This window comes from Copidosoma floridanum, unplaced genomic scaffold, assembly GCF_036245765.1.
Source record: "Copidosoma floridanum isolate Cflo_tuat_1 unplaced genomic scaffold, Cflo_Japanese_pri ptg000032l, whole genome shotgun sequence".
Taxonomy (NCBI): domain Eukaryota; kingdom Metazoa; phylum Arthropoda; class Insecta; order Hymenoptera; family Encyrtidae; genus Copidosoma; species Copidosoma floridanum.
In genome coordinates this window covers 7,756,169-7,771,670 of record NW_028321909.1, presented here as the reverse complement: position 1 = coordinate 7,771,670, position 15,502 = coordinate 7,756,169, and the positions used below count along the sequence as shown (strand labels likewise).

Genomic DNA, 15,502 nt, shown 5'->3' with positions numbered 1-15,502 from the left:
GACAAACAAGTTTAACTTTAGCTACTTGCACAACGACATAATTATAAACTTAATGATTGAACTACAATTTTCCTATCTAAATTAATTGAAACTCCAGATTCATTTTTGTAAATCACGATAGTGTTTGGGTTAATCAATCAACAATGAATCTTTTATTAAATTTAATAAGTTCCAGTATGAAAATCTATGACAATGCACTTTTTTATCTTGCAAATCCATAGTTATTTTAGATGCCGTGATAATTTTCCCTGCCTGTAAATGACCATTATGCGATGTAAAATATCTCTAGTAAATGCTCTCCAACATCACACTGTAGAAGTCTCGTTGCCCAAACTTATGTTTATCTATCAAAACACGAATCTAAGTAGATGAAACTGGTGTTTGAGTCTGTTCTTCAGATTTACCTAAATTTATATCAATTACCATTCTTTGTATTCATGTAAAACAAACATTGGTGTGCAGTAAAAATTATTGAAAGGCAATAATTGCTCAAAATTGAAAATCCTTACATAAATGCTCGATAAAAGAATGTGTGGGTAACATCAATGTGTGTACTGTGTATATACATCAACTATTATTACGTATAACAAAAAAAAAGAAAAAATAAATTCATTATTGCACAATTATGTAAATAGAAAAAATTTTTTCTTGATCTTCATCGTAAAATTAAAATGTGCTAGTGATACTTCACAATAAAATGTGCGTGATAAATTTCACTTATTACACGATGCTTTTTCACTCAATGAACGCACTCGCAATTTCATCTCGCACAAAAATAAAACGACGAATCGATCGACAATAATCGCGATCGTCCATTTTTTGTTTTTTTCCTTAAAAAAAATTCACAACTGTTTTATTTTGTCATCAACATGTGGTGTGTTCAAAGTTCTGAGTGCTTATCTTTAGAGGTAGCACTTTCAGGTTTCGTTGGCTCCTCGTCACTAGCTCCTGGTAGCTCTAGAGTCTCTTCCTGCTTCATCGTTTCAGCTTCTTCATTTTTGGATTCAGCCTCTTTTTCACTTTTATCAGATTTCTTATCGTCCTTTGACTCCTTGTCGTTGGACTTTTCCTCTTCAACATTTTGGGTGGTGTTGCTCGCACTTTTCACTGGATCAACTTTCGGTCGCCAGATTTTCGCTTTGTTGACGAGGTATTTCACTTCACGGTCGAGCATTGCCATCTTGTTAGCAATGTCGCGAACTTTGTATGGGACGGGCAGGTGCAGTTTTGTTTCGGACGTCTTTGTCACTACCGTATCATAGAATTCCTAATAATTTACAAAATTTCATTACTATTTCATAATCGCCATTTTTAACATACCTAACAAAAACTGCGCTGTTATTATGAAAATACCTGTGTTTCATTGATGGCTGTCTCCAAAGTTTTAATCTCAACCTCAGTGAAAATCTCTTGAGATATGTTGAGACTTTGCATATTGGTCAAAAAATTTCTGCTGCCATTCAGCATCGATGCCATTCCCTTTAGGGCTTCCGGTCGTTCTTTGTGCTCGAACACTCGCTCATAAAGATCGTTTGTCAATTGCTGTAAACTTTTGAGTTTTTCCATGTACGTTTCCGAGGAGGCGTCAAAGCCTTCATCTTCCAACCACTCGGAAATGCTATTACACATCTTTAAGATGTTTTCGGACTCTTCTGGTGTCGTTGCAGCCTTGTAATCATCGGTTTCGAGATTTTGACGTGCGTTGAAGATAGCTGTTTCCAAACTGTTGAGGGCATTTTCGCGCTCAGCTTTCTGCTGGTCGTACAAATCAAGAGCCTTGAGTCTAGAATAAATATAGCCATCATTCAAGTGTTCAATAATGCAAAAGAGAAAGACCAAAAATCTAAGTCTTACTTTTCCTTCGAAACCGAGAATTGCTCGTCCGACAAAATTAGTGGTCCTAGCTTTTCAACTTTGGACTCAATAGGCTCCTTCAGAAGAATAGTAGTAGGTTTCTTTGATGCCTTTTCCGTTTTATTATCGGCTTTTTCATCAATAGGCTTCGTTTCATTGGCCTTTGCTTGTTCTTCAGCCTCTTTCTTTAGACCAGGATAATCGGGTTCCTCATGAATAGGCTTGACATCGTCTTTAGGGGTGTCCTCAGTTTTCTCGGCAGTTTCTTTTTTCTCAGTCTCATCGGATCCTGAAACATCAAGAAATCATTGGAAGTCTCTGGAAAATATTGTTATATTTTTTTTGTTCGAAATTTCAATTGACACACAGCTTAAATTCGTTTTATTGATAAGGTGCTGAGAAAAAAGCCAAGCAACTCGTGATGATTGTGAGTGATTCGTTATAAAAAGACCCATGATTGTGATTCACATTACAACAAAAAGATTAAAATTTCTTTGTATAAAAACTTTTTCTCCATTTTTTTTTTTTTTTTTTTTTTTTTTTTTTTAATAAAAAAGAAATTTCAATTTATTGATTGTTATCATCAATTGAATTTGCGAGTCAAAACTAGAGATATTCTGCTTTTTTAAATACATCTATCATTTCTTGTCACGATTTTCCTCAAGATTTACTTTAATAGTCAGATAGTACAAAACTTATAACAATTTTAAAAGCGTGAAACTTTTCTATACAGTTCTAAATAATTTATAATTAAAAACTGTCCATCTCTAGTTAGAAACGTGATTGGTGAGAACAAACCAGAAAAGAGTTTGCTTAGTGTCGAACCAAGTTTTGAGAAAGCACCTTCTTCTTCTGCACTAGGAATGATTGTTTTTTCAGAAACCAGTTCTGTATTAATCAAATTGAGTATTCCGCTTTCATCCATGGCAAAATGGGCTTTGATACCCTTGCTCTCAGCTCCTTCGTTGCTGTGTTTTTCCAAAGCGTCAGCGACTCCGATCAAAGATACCGTAGAAATATTTAAATTTCCAATCACACTACAATATTGAAAAAAAATACATTATGCATGAAAATTTTACTCCCTTTTTTTTTACTTTGTCTTTACAAAAAATAATGACTTACGCTATTTCTTTTTCTGGTAAATGATCGAGTTTTGCATAATTGACATTAAATGTAAAGTCTTGGTTGTGCTTATTAAAAGTAATAATTTTTTTTTGCGGATAGGGATTTATTTTATCAAAAAGCGTTTTTTTAACCTGCAACAAGTTTTGTTGGTAAATTTCAAAATATTTCAATCAAAATGCTCTCTCTTAATGAAATGCATTTCACGGTTTGAATATTTTTATGTATGTACAAAAAAAAATACCTGTTTAACGCCGTCTTCAGCCGCTCTGTCGAAAACAATTTGAATGGGAAAGAGAACAGCATCTTTAGTAATGAACTTTTGTACTTTAAAACCTTTGCTGAGATCAGCAGCTTTGTACGCAGCTCCAATAGCAGCAGCCTCGTCGGTATTAATATTTTTTGCCAACTCAGTTTTAACATACTCTGTCAGCTTTTCTTGAACTTTTGGAACCCGAGTGCCAGCCCCAACAAGTACAACTTGAGAAATCGAGTCCAAAGTCAATCCTGAAACACATTAATTACGAGTTAATAAAATTAGATGAAATATATTGCCATAGAGCCTGTCTACACGATTACATGTGCTGAAAAATATCTTACCCGACGTTTTTAAAGCTATCTCCACGGGCTTGGCAACGCGCTCAAACAGATCAGCACACAACTCTTCGAATTTCTCTCTTGTTACGAGCAGCTTGAAATCTTTTTTGTCCAAAAGACCCTCGATTTGTGCGTAATGATCGGAATTGGCGCTCAGCACGGTCTTTAACCTTTCTGCCTCCTTAAACAGCTTGGCATAAGCTCTTGGGTCATCGAAAACGGATTTCGACGTCTTTTTCATGGCATCGAATTCCTTGGCCAAATAGTCACGGAGTCTCAGGGTCATTTCTAAACCCCCAAGAGTTCGGTCGTAGCCAACGCCAAGGATGCTCACTTGTGGATGAGTCTCGACAAAGCCACGCTCCTTGGTCTTGACGTTCTGGTAGCTGACAAGAGTGGCGGTGGTACTACTTGCACCCATATCGTAGAACATGACGTAACTAGCGGTGTCATTGATCAGCTTGCGATTGAAAATGCCGTAGTTGAGGGCAACAGCCGAGTAGTCGTTGAAGAGCTGCAGGGCTTTAATGTTGGCAAGATGGGCTGCTTGGAGGATGGCATGTCGTTCGGCTTGGTTGAAAAAACCCGGAACGACGATTACGGCCTCTTTGATCACCTGGTTGGCTGCTCTCTCAGCAAACTCTTTAGCTTTGCCCAGGAGCTGCGCTATCAGCTCTTCCGGGGAGTAGGTGGTCTTCTCGTCGATCCTGAAGATTATTGTGTTGCGCTCGGGATCGGCCTCGACATTGTAATACGGGAAACGTTTTTGGAATAACTGAACTACGGGATTGTCGATTGACTTGCCTACCAAGTCGAGTATGTAAGAAAAACAGTCTTTTGGAAAACGAGTTCCAACAGCCTGAGCATCTTCACCAAATGTTCGTTCGTTGTGGTATGAAATTATCGCAGGTGTTTTCCTCTTTGACTCTTTGTTTAAAGCTATTTCCATAGGCACGCCAGGCTGTAAAAATTAGCACATAATTATTAGTATTCGAGAAATTTTTTCGAGAAAGATATTTGATAAATTATTTAAATAGGCCACATTGACTAGAAGTAAGATCAAATTATAGATTTATTCGAAAGCGGCTAAAGAGCTATTTTTATATACAAGAATTTGGCACCAGAAACATGTAATTCGAGTTTTGCACTTTAAATTACGGTATAGATCACAAATTGGTAGAACGAAAAATGCGTGTCTTGAATTATGGTATGTAAATAAAAGACAAATATAATGTTTATATCTTACCATAACAATAGCTACTTTCATCCACTCACTACCAAGATCGACACTCATGACAGCAAGTCCATAAGTTTGACTGCACATCAGACTAATGGAAAGTAAAGTCAGGAGTGCGACTACAAATTTTCTTATCTGTGCCATTTTGTTTCTGAAATGAAAACATTTGTGACTTTTACAACAGAAAAAAATTATCTTTAAGATATGTAATAGTTATACAGTAAAATAATTTGTGCAATTATTCAAACTATTATAATAAATGAAAACTGGATGGATTCAGAAAATTGTACTGACATGTAATTGGCTTCAAACGAAAGAGAACACTCAACCATAAGGATAAAAAGTTAATACTTAATCACGTTGAAACGAATTTAAAAATGCGTGTGACGAGCACGAGATATAACCAAAAATTAAATAAAAAAACAAGCCCCCCTGTACACCACGAATCAATATGATACAAGAAATACGTAGGTAGCACGTATGTAAAAGAGAGAATTCCGAAAAATGTCACCGACTCCTGCGATGCATATACACGAGGAGAGATAGATTGCCACCAAGCATCAGACGTTAAAAAAAGTTCCACGTAGATAGGTACCTGTACGTGTTTGGGAGGTTGATTACACTTGTGTCTATTGTAGACACTGCTCCTAAAAAAAATCTCTTTATATCACTGCAACTTTGTGAAAAATCCGTTTCATTGCACAAAAAATTTATCACTGGCAAGTCTAAAATTCCGAAACGTCGATCAGCGGAAAACAAAAATTTAAAGAATTAAAGGGATATCACGACGACTGTCACGCCGACTCGTTCTCTCTCCATCTGTGCCGGAGCTTCGAGGGAGCCAACAGGGTTATGAATTGATGGATATGCATATGGGTCATGTTTCGATGGAAACGAAAAGAGGGGAAAAAAGTCTTGCAGCTAGGGGATCTTTTTAAATGAAAAAAAAAAAAAAAAAAAAAAAATTTACCCTTGCATTGATACAGACGATGCGACGAGTGTGACAAAAACCAATGTGTCCTCTCTCTTGAGAGCTCACGCGACGAGGAGGAGCGGGCCAAGTAACTCTACTTCATTCGGAGATTTGGAGGAATAAAAAACCACCCACGAGAACAAGGGGTGGGATGTTTTCCTCCCGCACTACACGATTCGATCCACCTGTCGACTACGAGCAAGAGGACATCCTCATTAAAAATACACACAGTATACTTGTTCCCTTCGCGGTTGTCGGCCGCAACAACACGTTCGTTGCCTCTGAGACACACAGTGTGTCACGCAGTGACTGGCAGTGAGTGTGTCGCGGATCGCGGGTCGCGGCCGTCGCGGCGGGTCGAGGGAGGGAGAAAAGGAAAGCGGCGCACACACGCGTGCCAGTGTGGCAGCACGGGATTGGAGGATGGGATCGAGTCGGTCAGAGCCAGGAATTCATTGGGCCGCGTTGACGAATCCGACGAAACGGAGATCGGGAGAGAAAAAAACGTTTGGCCTTGATTGGTCCAAACGAAAACATTTAAACTTTACGCGAGAGATAAAGTGTAATTAAAAGCAATATTAGGTACTTTTTTTTTTTTTTTTTTTTTTTTGCATTTTTGAGTATAAATTTTTGCCCCAAACGAGCTGAGCACAGGATCGATTTTTACAATCATTCGGCATACATAAACTCTTTTTGTACAGCTGTTATTTATGCATGTGACTATAAACCATCTATTTTTTTCTTTCGTAGCTATACGTACATCTCTTTACACTATACAATATTCAAACTGAAACTAATGGATTAATAATTACCTACAGCTACGCACCAGCAACTTTCTCAAAGGCCATTATTGACAGAAGGCACTAGGCACTACTTTAGTTAATGAATGTGTATGTACGTGATATCTCACTCAATTTCTATCGTATTAATGCTTTAACTCTCTCTGATCGATAACAGCTCACTTTTGTTCGAAGACTATTATTTGGGCAAGAAAGAAAAGTCGCCTTGACGCATGACGCATGTGTTCATGCAAACGTAATCCCCGAACTCTTTTTTGATTGTTGTACTAGAGTGTTGTACTGCTATGGGCCACAGGAGCCGAAATCGTTAAATTTTATTAAAAAAAGTTTACAACGAAAATAAGTATTTACAAAAGTCATTGATTTCTTCAACTCGATGAAGATTTTCCGAGCCATGTTTACTTTTCGTCGTTAACACATGTATGTACATTTCAACAAGTGAAAAATTCGAATTTCGCGCCAAGTCAGATGTCATGCTTGACCGTCATGTAACGTGTGACCTTGTGAAAATGACTTGTCACGGACGACCTAACATAAACATAAACTCTCTCGTTAATGACTAAGATGAGGTTAGTTTATCAAATTTTGAATGTGAGTAAACGACTAAAATTAAACGAACAAGAACTAGTCAACACCTACTAGTAGCGTTTTCTCAACCTGAGTAGAAAAAACAATGGGTGATCATGATTTTGCCATACCCTTGGACAAGGAAGAACTTGCCCATAAGCACTTTGGTGATTATGGACACCGAGAGGTCGTATCCCTGCAGATGGTTGCCCGAGAGATCAATGGTGAGTCGATTTTTAAGCACCATCTATGTTAAGTTGTCAACTTTATTTTTTGTTGTACCGTTTGCTATAGATGAACCACTCATTTTTTATTTCTTTCTTTATTTCAGAAATCAATCAACAGAAGCTATCGGAAGCATCACCGGTTGACATTATACACGAAAAACAGGATGTGTTTCTTTCCATTATCATCCATGGAAATAAAGTTGAGTTGGTAGTGTTACTCAAAGCTTTTGCTAAAGTCTTGAAAAGTAGGGACTAACTTTATGTATTTTTGTTTGTAGCTATTAATGAAATTTTGTTATTCTGACTGTTTAAAAATAATTTTCAGTTGTGCAGTATCTGATAGCTCATTTGGAAAAGAAAGTAGACCAAACCAAGGACTTGGAGTTTGAGCAAACTGAAAAGGCTAAAGTGTTATCTGCAAATAAACTGTCGGCGTACATCATGTCTTCTATTCTGTGCATCATCGAAGATTTGATGGCTGATGCCAACAGTAATAGTAACATAGGGAATATTGGCAAAGGAGTAAGTACAGCTTGTGAACAAGTCAGTAATAACTTGGTTTTTGATTTAATGTTAAAAATTTTTTTTCTCAGCGCAAGAAAACTGTACAAAAATCACATTTGGAAGAAGAATGGGATGAAGTTAGAGAAAAAGCATTGGAAACGGTGCACAGGTGGTTACAGTTGCCTTTAAAAAGTCTATGGTCACCTCCAATCGTAGAAGATATGTTTGTTGGGTATGCATTATTAACAAAACATTTTTACATTGTTTCTAATTTAATGTTAATGTTAACAACATTATACCTAATTGTGGGATATTTCAACTTTTTTCAGAATAATCAGTCAAATCTGCTACAAAATTTTGGAAAAAACAAAAGATTTTAAATCCAAAACCATGAAGAGTTTAATTTTTCAAGTAAGCTATTCTCAGATTATTATAGTTTCAAGTTGCAACAATATGGAGTAAAATGCACTTTATTTTTAGATTCTTGGTACATTGGTAAAAAGGTACAACCATGGTATAGCTTGTGTTGTTAGAATTATTCAATTGGCTAAATTTCATGAAGCTCTTGGAGCCCCAATTGGTGCTGGTGTCGTTCTTATGATCACAGAGTGTGGTTGCACTGGACTGATGAGAGAAATTGCACGAGAAATCGGTGAAAGTGAGCCTGGCGAAGCTGATGCTCGGAATTTCTGTAACTTTCTTGAATCCATTGCTAATACCCAAGCAGATGTTATAGTACCTATCATAGACAATATAATAGATTATCTGGCCAACGATGTAAGTACTTATACTCATATCTTTTTAACAATTAGAAAACATGTTTTTAAAAAATAAGAAAACCGTGTAAGTAAATGTATTTATTTTCGCCCTTCTAAGTGTTACGTTATGAGAAATTGTGCGATCGGTGTTATGGGGCTTATGGTAGCCAATGTTCTAACTGGCGAAAATTTGTCACCTGAAAAACGTGACTTAAGAGACGAATGTCTCGACAATTTAGAAGAGCACATATTGGATTGTAATGCGTATGTGAGATCCAAGGTCCTTCAAACGTGGCAAAAACTGTGTTGCGAAGGAGCTATTCCTTTGTCCCGACAGAACCGCTTGTTAAAAGCATCAGTCCTGAGATTGGAAGATAAAAGTGCTAATGTTCGCAAACAAGCACTAACATTACTTCGGGCAGTTTTGCAAAGTAATCCTTTTGCATCAAAGGTGAGATGATAAAGGCCCAAGATTTTCAAATTTAGTGTAATATTTAAAATGTCCCGTTGCAGATGAATCATGAGAAGTTCGCCAACAATCTTGAAAATGCCAAAGCAGAATTAAAACAACTGCAGACTGAAATATACCATTTTGCTGGAGCAGAAGAGGAAAAAGAAGAGCTGTGGAAAACTCAGCTTCCATTGATCGAAGCCGCAATCAACAAAGTGACCGAACAAGAAAGTATGTTCTTTTTAATTAAAAATCATTTGGTTGCACTGACAATAAACGTGATCATTAATATTTTGTAGAAGATAATCCGGAAGATGAAGAAGAAGAAATTGGAAAGGAGGAAGAAATCGATATAAAAGAAACTTTCAACAAAATACAAAATTACATATTAAAAGACAAATGTTCAAAAGCAGTGAAGTATTTAAAGAAGTTGTTTTCTCAGTCAGGCTTTTCTAAAGAACTGAAAAATGTCTCTGAGGAAACAAAAAAAGAGGCACTGCTTTTATTCATGTACAAAATATTCATGAACTCGGGCTCCAAAGAAGATGAAAACGATTCAAATAAAAGCAAAAAATCTTTAGCCACAGATCAAGAAGAGTTGAAAAAGTTGGATCAAATCAAAGTCTTAAAAAAGCTTATAGATTATTTACAGGTACAAGAAAATTGGCTCCTAGTGTAGGAAAAAAAAAAAAAAAAAAAAAAAAAAAAAAAAAAAAAAAAGATGAAAATTGATCATAAATTATTCATCTCTTCCAGAACTGCCTAACTTTTGCAGCAGAGTTCGAGAAAACGATACCCACTGTAGAAAAGCTGCTCTACTCAATGAACCCTGGCGATGCTATTGAAGCCTGCTCTTTCCTAGGGGCTGCCTATCAATTTCAGATATCAGGAGCTCTGTCAGGTGTACGTAAGGCGCTTTTCCAGATCTTTTGTCGCGATCAGTCTGTGCGAGACAACGTAGCTGGCGTGTACAAAGAAATATATCTGGATCACGGGGGGAACCAGATGAACCAACGCCAAAAAGCTCTGCACTCGGTCAAGGCTCTCATTCAGCTTCTGGATGGTTTGCAGTCTGGACAGAGCGCAGCGCTTTCTAAACTTGTAACTTCATGGAGAAAAAACAATGAATTGGATGCAGAAGCGTTAAAGGTAGTACTGTCACGTAATTTTTCTAATCTCAACAGCTTACAAAACAACTCTTTATGACGGGTCACCGAAACGTAAATACCAACACATAGTTGAAAATAATGATAATACACGTTAATTTTTTAAAGGTAATGTGGGAGATGTTCTCGCTTAAATTAGCAAACACAACGCCCGAGGAAAGTCGATCAGCTTTGATGCTTTTAACTATGGCTGCTCAAGCTGAGGCTAACATTATTACCGACAATCTCGATGTTCTTATCAAAGTTGGCTTGGGCCCTCGTGGGCAAGCTGATCTTTTGTTAGCTCGAGATACGTGCAGAGCTTTTCTGGCAATTAAGCAGGATTGTTCAAAGGATATAGACAAATGCCCAATCAAGTAACAAACCCATAAATTCACGTCAAAAGTTAATATTTCTCGAAAATTGCACCGTTACTTACAATTTTTCTTCTTTATACTAAAGGTATCCAAACGATCATGAAATATTTACCCAAGTTTGTACCTATTTAAAAGAAAATTTCCTGGATGAAAAAGAAAATGGGTACATATCTTTCGCAACAGATGCCATTAATGTTGTTTACCATGTAAGTAAGAAAAAAAAAATCGATCCCAGCCATTTTTTATGTACTAAAATTTAAATATCACAGTTAGCTGATCAGCCAGCCGAATTAATGGAAGACGTGATAATCCACGTAGCCAAAGCCGGGCAATTTATACGTTCACCAGATAGTCCCGATGTCGCGATCGCTGCGCTGCAAATAGCTCGACTTTTATTCCTGGTGGGACACGTTGGCATACGTGAGATGGTCCACCTTGACCAGTTTGTATACAAGGAACTCAAGCGTCGGAACGCCGTGTGCGAAAAAAAGAAGGAAATGCGAGCTCGCACCAGCAACGTATACAGACGCAAGTCCATGAACGCGTCAACGACGTCTGTGGCTTCGATGGCGTCGAACGCGTCGTCGGTGATGGGCAGCGCGCATCGCTCGATCAGGGGCAACAAGAATGACGACGAGAACGAAGAGGGCATGGAAGGGGCTACGGCTGACGATGCCGACGCCGAGCACATCAACATGGTGCTAGAAGAGGAGCTTCTTGCCAATAATGGCTTCTTTTATAAATTTCTGTACGTTGACCCTCCTTAGTTTTGTATGTTTACTTTACAAGTTTTTTAATTAATTAACTCACAGGCCATTGATTCTGGACGTTTGTCAGCATCCGGACAAGTACAATGATGAAATGGTACAGGCTCATGGGGTACTGGCGCTTAGCAAACTAATGACGATAAGTTCAAATTTCTGCGAGTCGCATCTACAATTGTTTGTTACGATATTGGAACGCTCGTCGCACCCGCAAATCAGGGCAAACATCTTGGTAGGGTTGGCGGACTTGATGACTAGATTTCCTAATCAAATTGAACCGTGGACGTCACACATTTATGGACGGTAAGTTTCTACTGTTTAAATTCACATGTCACTTGAAAACTTATTCTTGGCCGTACGTATGTCTGATTTACCCTCGTTTTTTTTTAGACTGAAGGATGAAAGTCTCATAGTTCGTAGCACTTGTGTTAACATGCTATCAAACTTGATATTAGGCGAAATGATTCGTGTAAAAGGACAAGTTGCACAATTGGCGCTCTGCATGATAGACGAAAATGAGACTATACGTTCAGATGCCAAGCAATTGTTCCGAGACTTGTCCCAGAAAGGAAACGCTCTGTACAACGTTATGCCGGATATCTTGTCGTGCTTATCTGATTCCGAGTTGCAACTTGCTGAAAAAGATTTTCAAGAAATAATCAAGTGAGTATTGCATAATTCTGAATTATTTTCTATTTATAAAAAAAAAAAATTGAATTAATACTATTTTTTAATTCAGATATATCTTGGGCTTACTGCAAAAAGATCGTCAGGTCGATAGTATAATTGAAAAACTGTGTAGTCGATTCAAGTTAGCCACAACAGAGCGACAGTGGCGCGATTTGTCATATTGCTTGTCACTACTGAAATTCAGTGTCAAGGGTATAAAAAGTCGAATAACTTACAGTGTAAAGTATACAATTATAAAATTGTAATGTCGAAATTTTTTTCAGGCATAAGAATATTAATAAACGATTTACCTCTGCTGAAAGAAAAAATTCACAATGAGGATGTCCAAAAAGCTTTGAATTCTATAGTTGAGACCGCCAAACGTCGACCAGAGGCGAAAGTAGCTTGTACAGAGCTTGAAGAAAAAATCAAAGAGCTGTTGGAAAACGAGGATAATGATGAGGAAGGCACGCCCAAGCCTGTTTCTGACAGCGAAGCAATGCCACCTCCACCTAGACCAGCGCCAAAGACTATTAAAGGGAAAAAGAAAGTGCGACGCGCGTCAAGACGAAACGATAGTGATGATGAGGAGGATGAGGATGAAGACTTTAGTATTCGATCCAAAACTCCGAGCACTAGCAGTTCTCGACGTAAGTTCAGACTGTAATCATAAGATGGATTAGGGTTCGTGTTTGGAGGTCTAAACGCAAAAAATTTATGGGTCGTAAAGATTATATATGAATAAATATTTTGAGTCCATCAGGTAGATTATCAAAAAAATTCAGTTGACAGTGTTTTTCTACTATCGCCTTAGTTCTTATAGAAGGGATTTTTGATAGAGCGCAGGAAATTTAAAGGTGTATTTTTATGTAGATACAGTCGGCGTTTTCTACAAGAAAACCGATTGTCTGATTAGCCTTCCGAGCGTCGGACGCTGTTAGCGGGTTATTCCCTCCACTCTCATCGTTTAATTTACATCGAAGACGTCCAATGTGTCTCATCAAAATGCACCTAGAGTGTCATAAGCCCCTAACTTAATAACTTTAACCTGCAATACCTGGATACTCTTTTTTACGTACCCTAAAGTATGGTAAAGGAAAAAGTATGTGTGCAATTTTTTTAACCCACTTATAGTGAGCTATTCTGTTAAATCATAAAGTATGGTTTGATTTGTTTGCTTTGTTTCGCGAATTTGGACGATCTTAGGCTGGTCCTTGGGTTATTTTGTCGGTTTAATGTCCTTTTCCTTAAAAAAAAAGCTCTCTGATGGAGGAGGCTCGCGGCTTATAACTACATTATTTTACTTTGGAGATCGCGCGTTTGTAAAAAAAAAGCGTAAAAAAAACTTTACTTTAATTTTAGTTTGCATTAGATGTGTAGCTTTATAAAAAGAAGGATCACATACATTTTCAGTCGTAAGTTACATGTTATAGTCATTTTAACTAACTGTGTACATTTTGTCGAGACAACCAAGCGATTACATTGGCGTATTGAATAACTACTTGCAATTACTAGCGCACAAGAATAGGGCATGAGACAAGGCAACTGGTGGCGTCAGCGGCGTGCTACGCTGTCTCTTTTATTTCTTAGTACTTATTGCATACACATACTGTAAACTTGTAGTTATCAGGGGGAAAAAAGAGTGGCTACATAGTAATTATCCTGATATCAAGAACAAGGTGACTGAAGTATAAATTTCATTATGAAACCTTCAAATTATTTCAGGTGGAAGAAGTAGAGCTGATTCTACAACGAATAGTGACTCTGATGAAGATGACACTGACAGAACACCCCAAAAATCTTTAAGAAGAGGCGTTAGATTTTCTATACGAGAAGAAAAAACACCAGGTAACATTAGACGAATCATTTTTTTTCTGTGTTCTAGCATCACTATATCTTAAATTATAATTGTCATAAAACAATAGAAACACAAAAACAATTATTTTGAATATGAACTTTTAGGTACATCAAAAACTTTGAGAAGGAAGCAAGAACCACGAGCTTCGTCTACACCAACCACAGGTAGGAGAATGCGGACTTGAATTAAACTTAAGTAAACAGCATCAAGAAATGTATTATAAAATATATTTATTACAAGTTTGTTACTTTTTTTTATTTCAAAATAAATTTTCACTGAATGTGTAATAAACAACGTCTTTTACATAAATGCAGAGTTATTTTTTAATAACAATTTTTACACTAGTTATTGATATGTAATGTATATAACTAACAACTTTATACTTTCATAATAGTATAACTACTTATTTAAATTAAAGAAATTTTCACTTTTACTATTTTTTGTAAAAATTCATTTACCTTGATGTTGTCCTCCATCCTCCATTCATTTGATAGCTGTTGAATAGGTGAAATCTTGCAACAAATGAAAAAATTATAATTCTCAAAAATGTAAGGCGTAGGAAAAAAACTCAAGATGTGCAATTATTGGCCAATTTAGTCTGAAAAAGAATAATAGGGGATTTAGGGTGATGGAATTAGTTTTTTTATCGGAAAATTAATGGTGTCATGTAAACATTTTGTTTGCTATTTTTTGGGTGGCTAACACATATTGTACTACTTGAATAATGAATATTTTTTCACAAAATTTTTTGCGTAAGTGAGGATACTTAATAACGTTGCGAGAATAATAATTGAGACGTTTCATTTTATCAGCGTCAACCTTAGAGAATATATACATGGAGGAAGCATTGTATGCTCCGACCGCGAGAAGAAATGAGAGAGACAAAAGACAAATAGCAGTACAACCTTTCTCTCTCTTACACGCCTCTGATTGGTTGGCCCCCTTCCGTATATATATATAGGTATAGTCGTATCCACGAGTGGCGGTCGTGGGTCGTGGGGGAACAGAGCAGATATATCATACGACTATACCTATATATACGGAAGGGGGCCAACCAATCAGAGGCGTGTAAGAGAGAGAAAGGTTGTACTGCTATTTGTCTTTTGTCTCTCTCATTTCGTCTCGCGGTCGGAGCATACAATGCTTCCTCCATGTATATATTCTCTAAGGCGTCAACCAATGAACTGAATGAACCAATCACTGTTCAATTAGAGTAAGATTTAAGGGTGCCTGTACATGGGCGTCTTAATGTCTTAAGACTGTAAGCCAAACCTATGGCGGGTGATTCAATTCAAACTGACGTTAACTGAATATTGATATAATTTGTTTTAAACAAGATAATAGGCATCCTGTTCATAACAAAACTATGTTACGTGATTGCATTATGATATTGGAAAGATATTTAGCCACCAAAACTAAAAAAAATTTTGTTAACGCTGAGTCGTTCAAAAGAGAGGTTATGTTGACAAAATTATTGTATTAACATGAATTGTAGAAACTTTTCAATTGATGCCTTAAAAAACGTTCTAACGTTATAATGTAATCAGGTTACATAGTTTTATGATGAATAAAGTGTCTATTTCCTTGTTTAAAACAAAT

The 15,502-nt window shown here is 36.9% G+C and overlaps 2 protein-coding genes across 5 annotated transcripts; one reads left to right on the top strand and one right to left on the bottom strand.

Annotated features, from left to right (window-relative positions):
- Positions 1 to 146: 146 nt before the first annotated feature.
- Positions 147 to 6,102, bottom strand: Grp170 (hypoxia up-regulated Grp170 co-chaperone protein). Of its 4 annotated transcripts, none has more exons than XM_014356689.2 (9): positions 5,781 to 6,102; positions 4,820 to 4,961; positions 3,577 to 4,534; positions 3,221 to 3,483; positions 2,977 to 3,110; positions 2,653 to 2,891; positions 1,855 to 2,143; positions 1,354 to 1,783; positions 147 to 1,267 (listed from the first exon to the last, which is right to left on the bottom strand). In XM_014356689.2, exons 1-9 carry the CDS (start codon positions 5,786 to 5,788, stop codon positions 881 to 883), a joined length of 2,850 nt encoding a protein of 949 aa, XP_014212175.2. In that variant the 5' UTR covers positions 5,789 to 6,102; the 3' UTR covers positions 147 to 880. The 4 variants fall into 4 exon arrangements, with proteins under 4 accessions (XP_014212175.2, XP_014212176.2, XP_014212178.2 ...); XM_014356690.2 differs by having other exon boundaries at positions 2,680 to 2,891; XM_014356692.2 differs by having other exon boundaries at positions 2,698 to 2,891.
- Positions 6,103 to 7,182: 1,080 nt separating this feature from the next.
- Cap-D2 (CAP-D2 condensin subunit) lies at positions 7,183 to 14,213 on the top strand. Its single transcript, XM_089597359.1, has 19 exons — positions 7,183 to 7,374; positions 7,482 to 7,622; positions 7,703 to 7,899; positions 7,971 to 8,113; positions 8,211 to 8,292; positions 8,362 to 8,658; positions 8,758 to 9,090; positions 9,153 to 9,321; positions 9,390 to 9,742; positions 9,847 to 10,239; positions 10,365 to 10,612; positions 10,698 to 10,818; positions 10,882 to 11,360; positions 11,425 to 11,679; positions 11,767 to 12,039; positions 12,116 to 12,258; positions 12,330 to 12,695; positions 13,771 to 13,893; positions 14,008 to 14,213. Exons 1-19 carry the CDS (start codon positions 7,257 to 7,259, stop codon positions 14,085 to 14,087), a joined length of 4,314 nt encoding a protein of 1,437 aa, XP_089453485.1. The 5' UTR covers positions 7,183 to 7,256; the 3' UTR covers positions 14,088 to 14,213.
- The last annotated feature ends 1,289 nt before the right edge of the window (positions 14,214 to 15,502 follow it).

What these genes read in the sequence shown, in the direction of transcription:
- Cap-D2 (XM_089597359.1), top strand. Translation starts at nt 7,257, where the DNA reads ATGGGTGATCATGATTTTGCCATACCCTTGGACAAGGAAGAACTTGCC. An exon ending in GGCTTCTTTTATAAATTTCT is followed by an intron (nt 11,361 to 11,424) that starts GTACGTTGACCC and finishes ATTAACTCACAG; the next exon opens with GCCATTGATTCTGGACGTTT. An exon ending in ACGTCACACATTTATGGACG is followed by an intron (nt 11,680 to 11,766) that starts GTAAGTTTCTAC and finishes GTTTTTTTTTAG; the next exon opens with ACTGAAGGATGAAAGTCTCA.
- Grp170 (XM_014356689.2), bottom strand. An exon ending in CTGAAGACGGCGTTAAACAG is followed by an intron (nt 3,111 to 3,220) that starts GTATTTTTTTTT and finishes AACTTGTTGCAG; the next exon opens with GTTAAAAAAACGCTTTTTGA. An exon ending in ACTAAGCAAACTCTTTTCTG is followed by an intron (nt 2,144 to 2,652) that starts GTTTGTTCTCAC and finishes TTGATGTTTCAG; the next exon opens with GATCCGATGAGACTGAGAAA.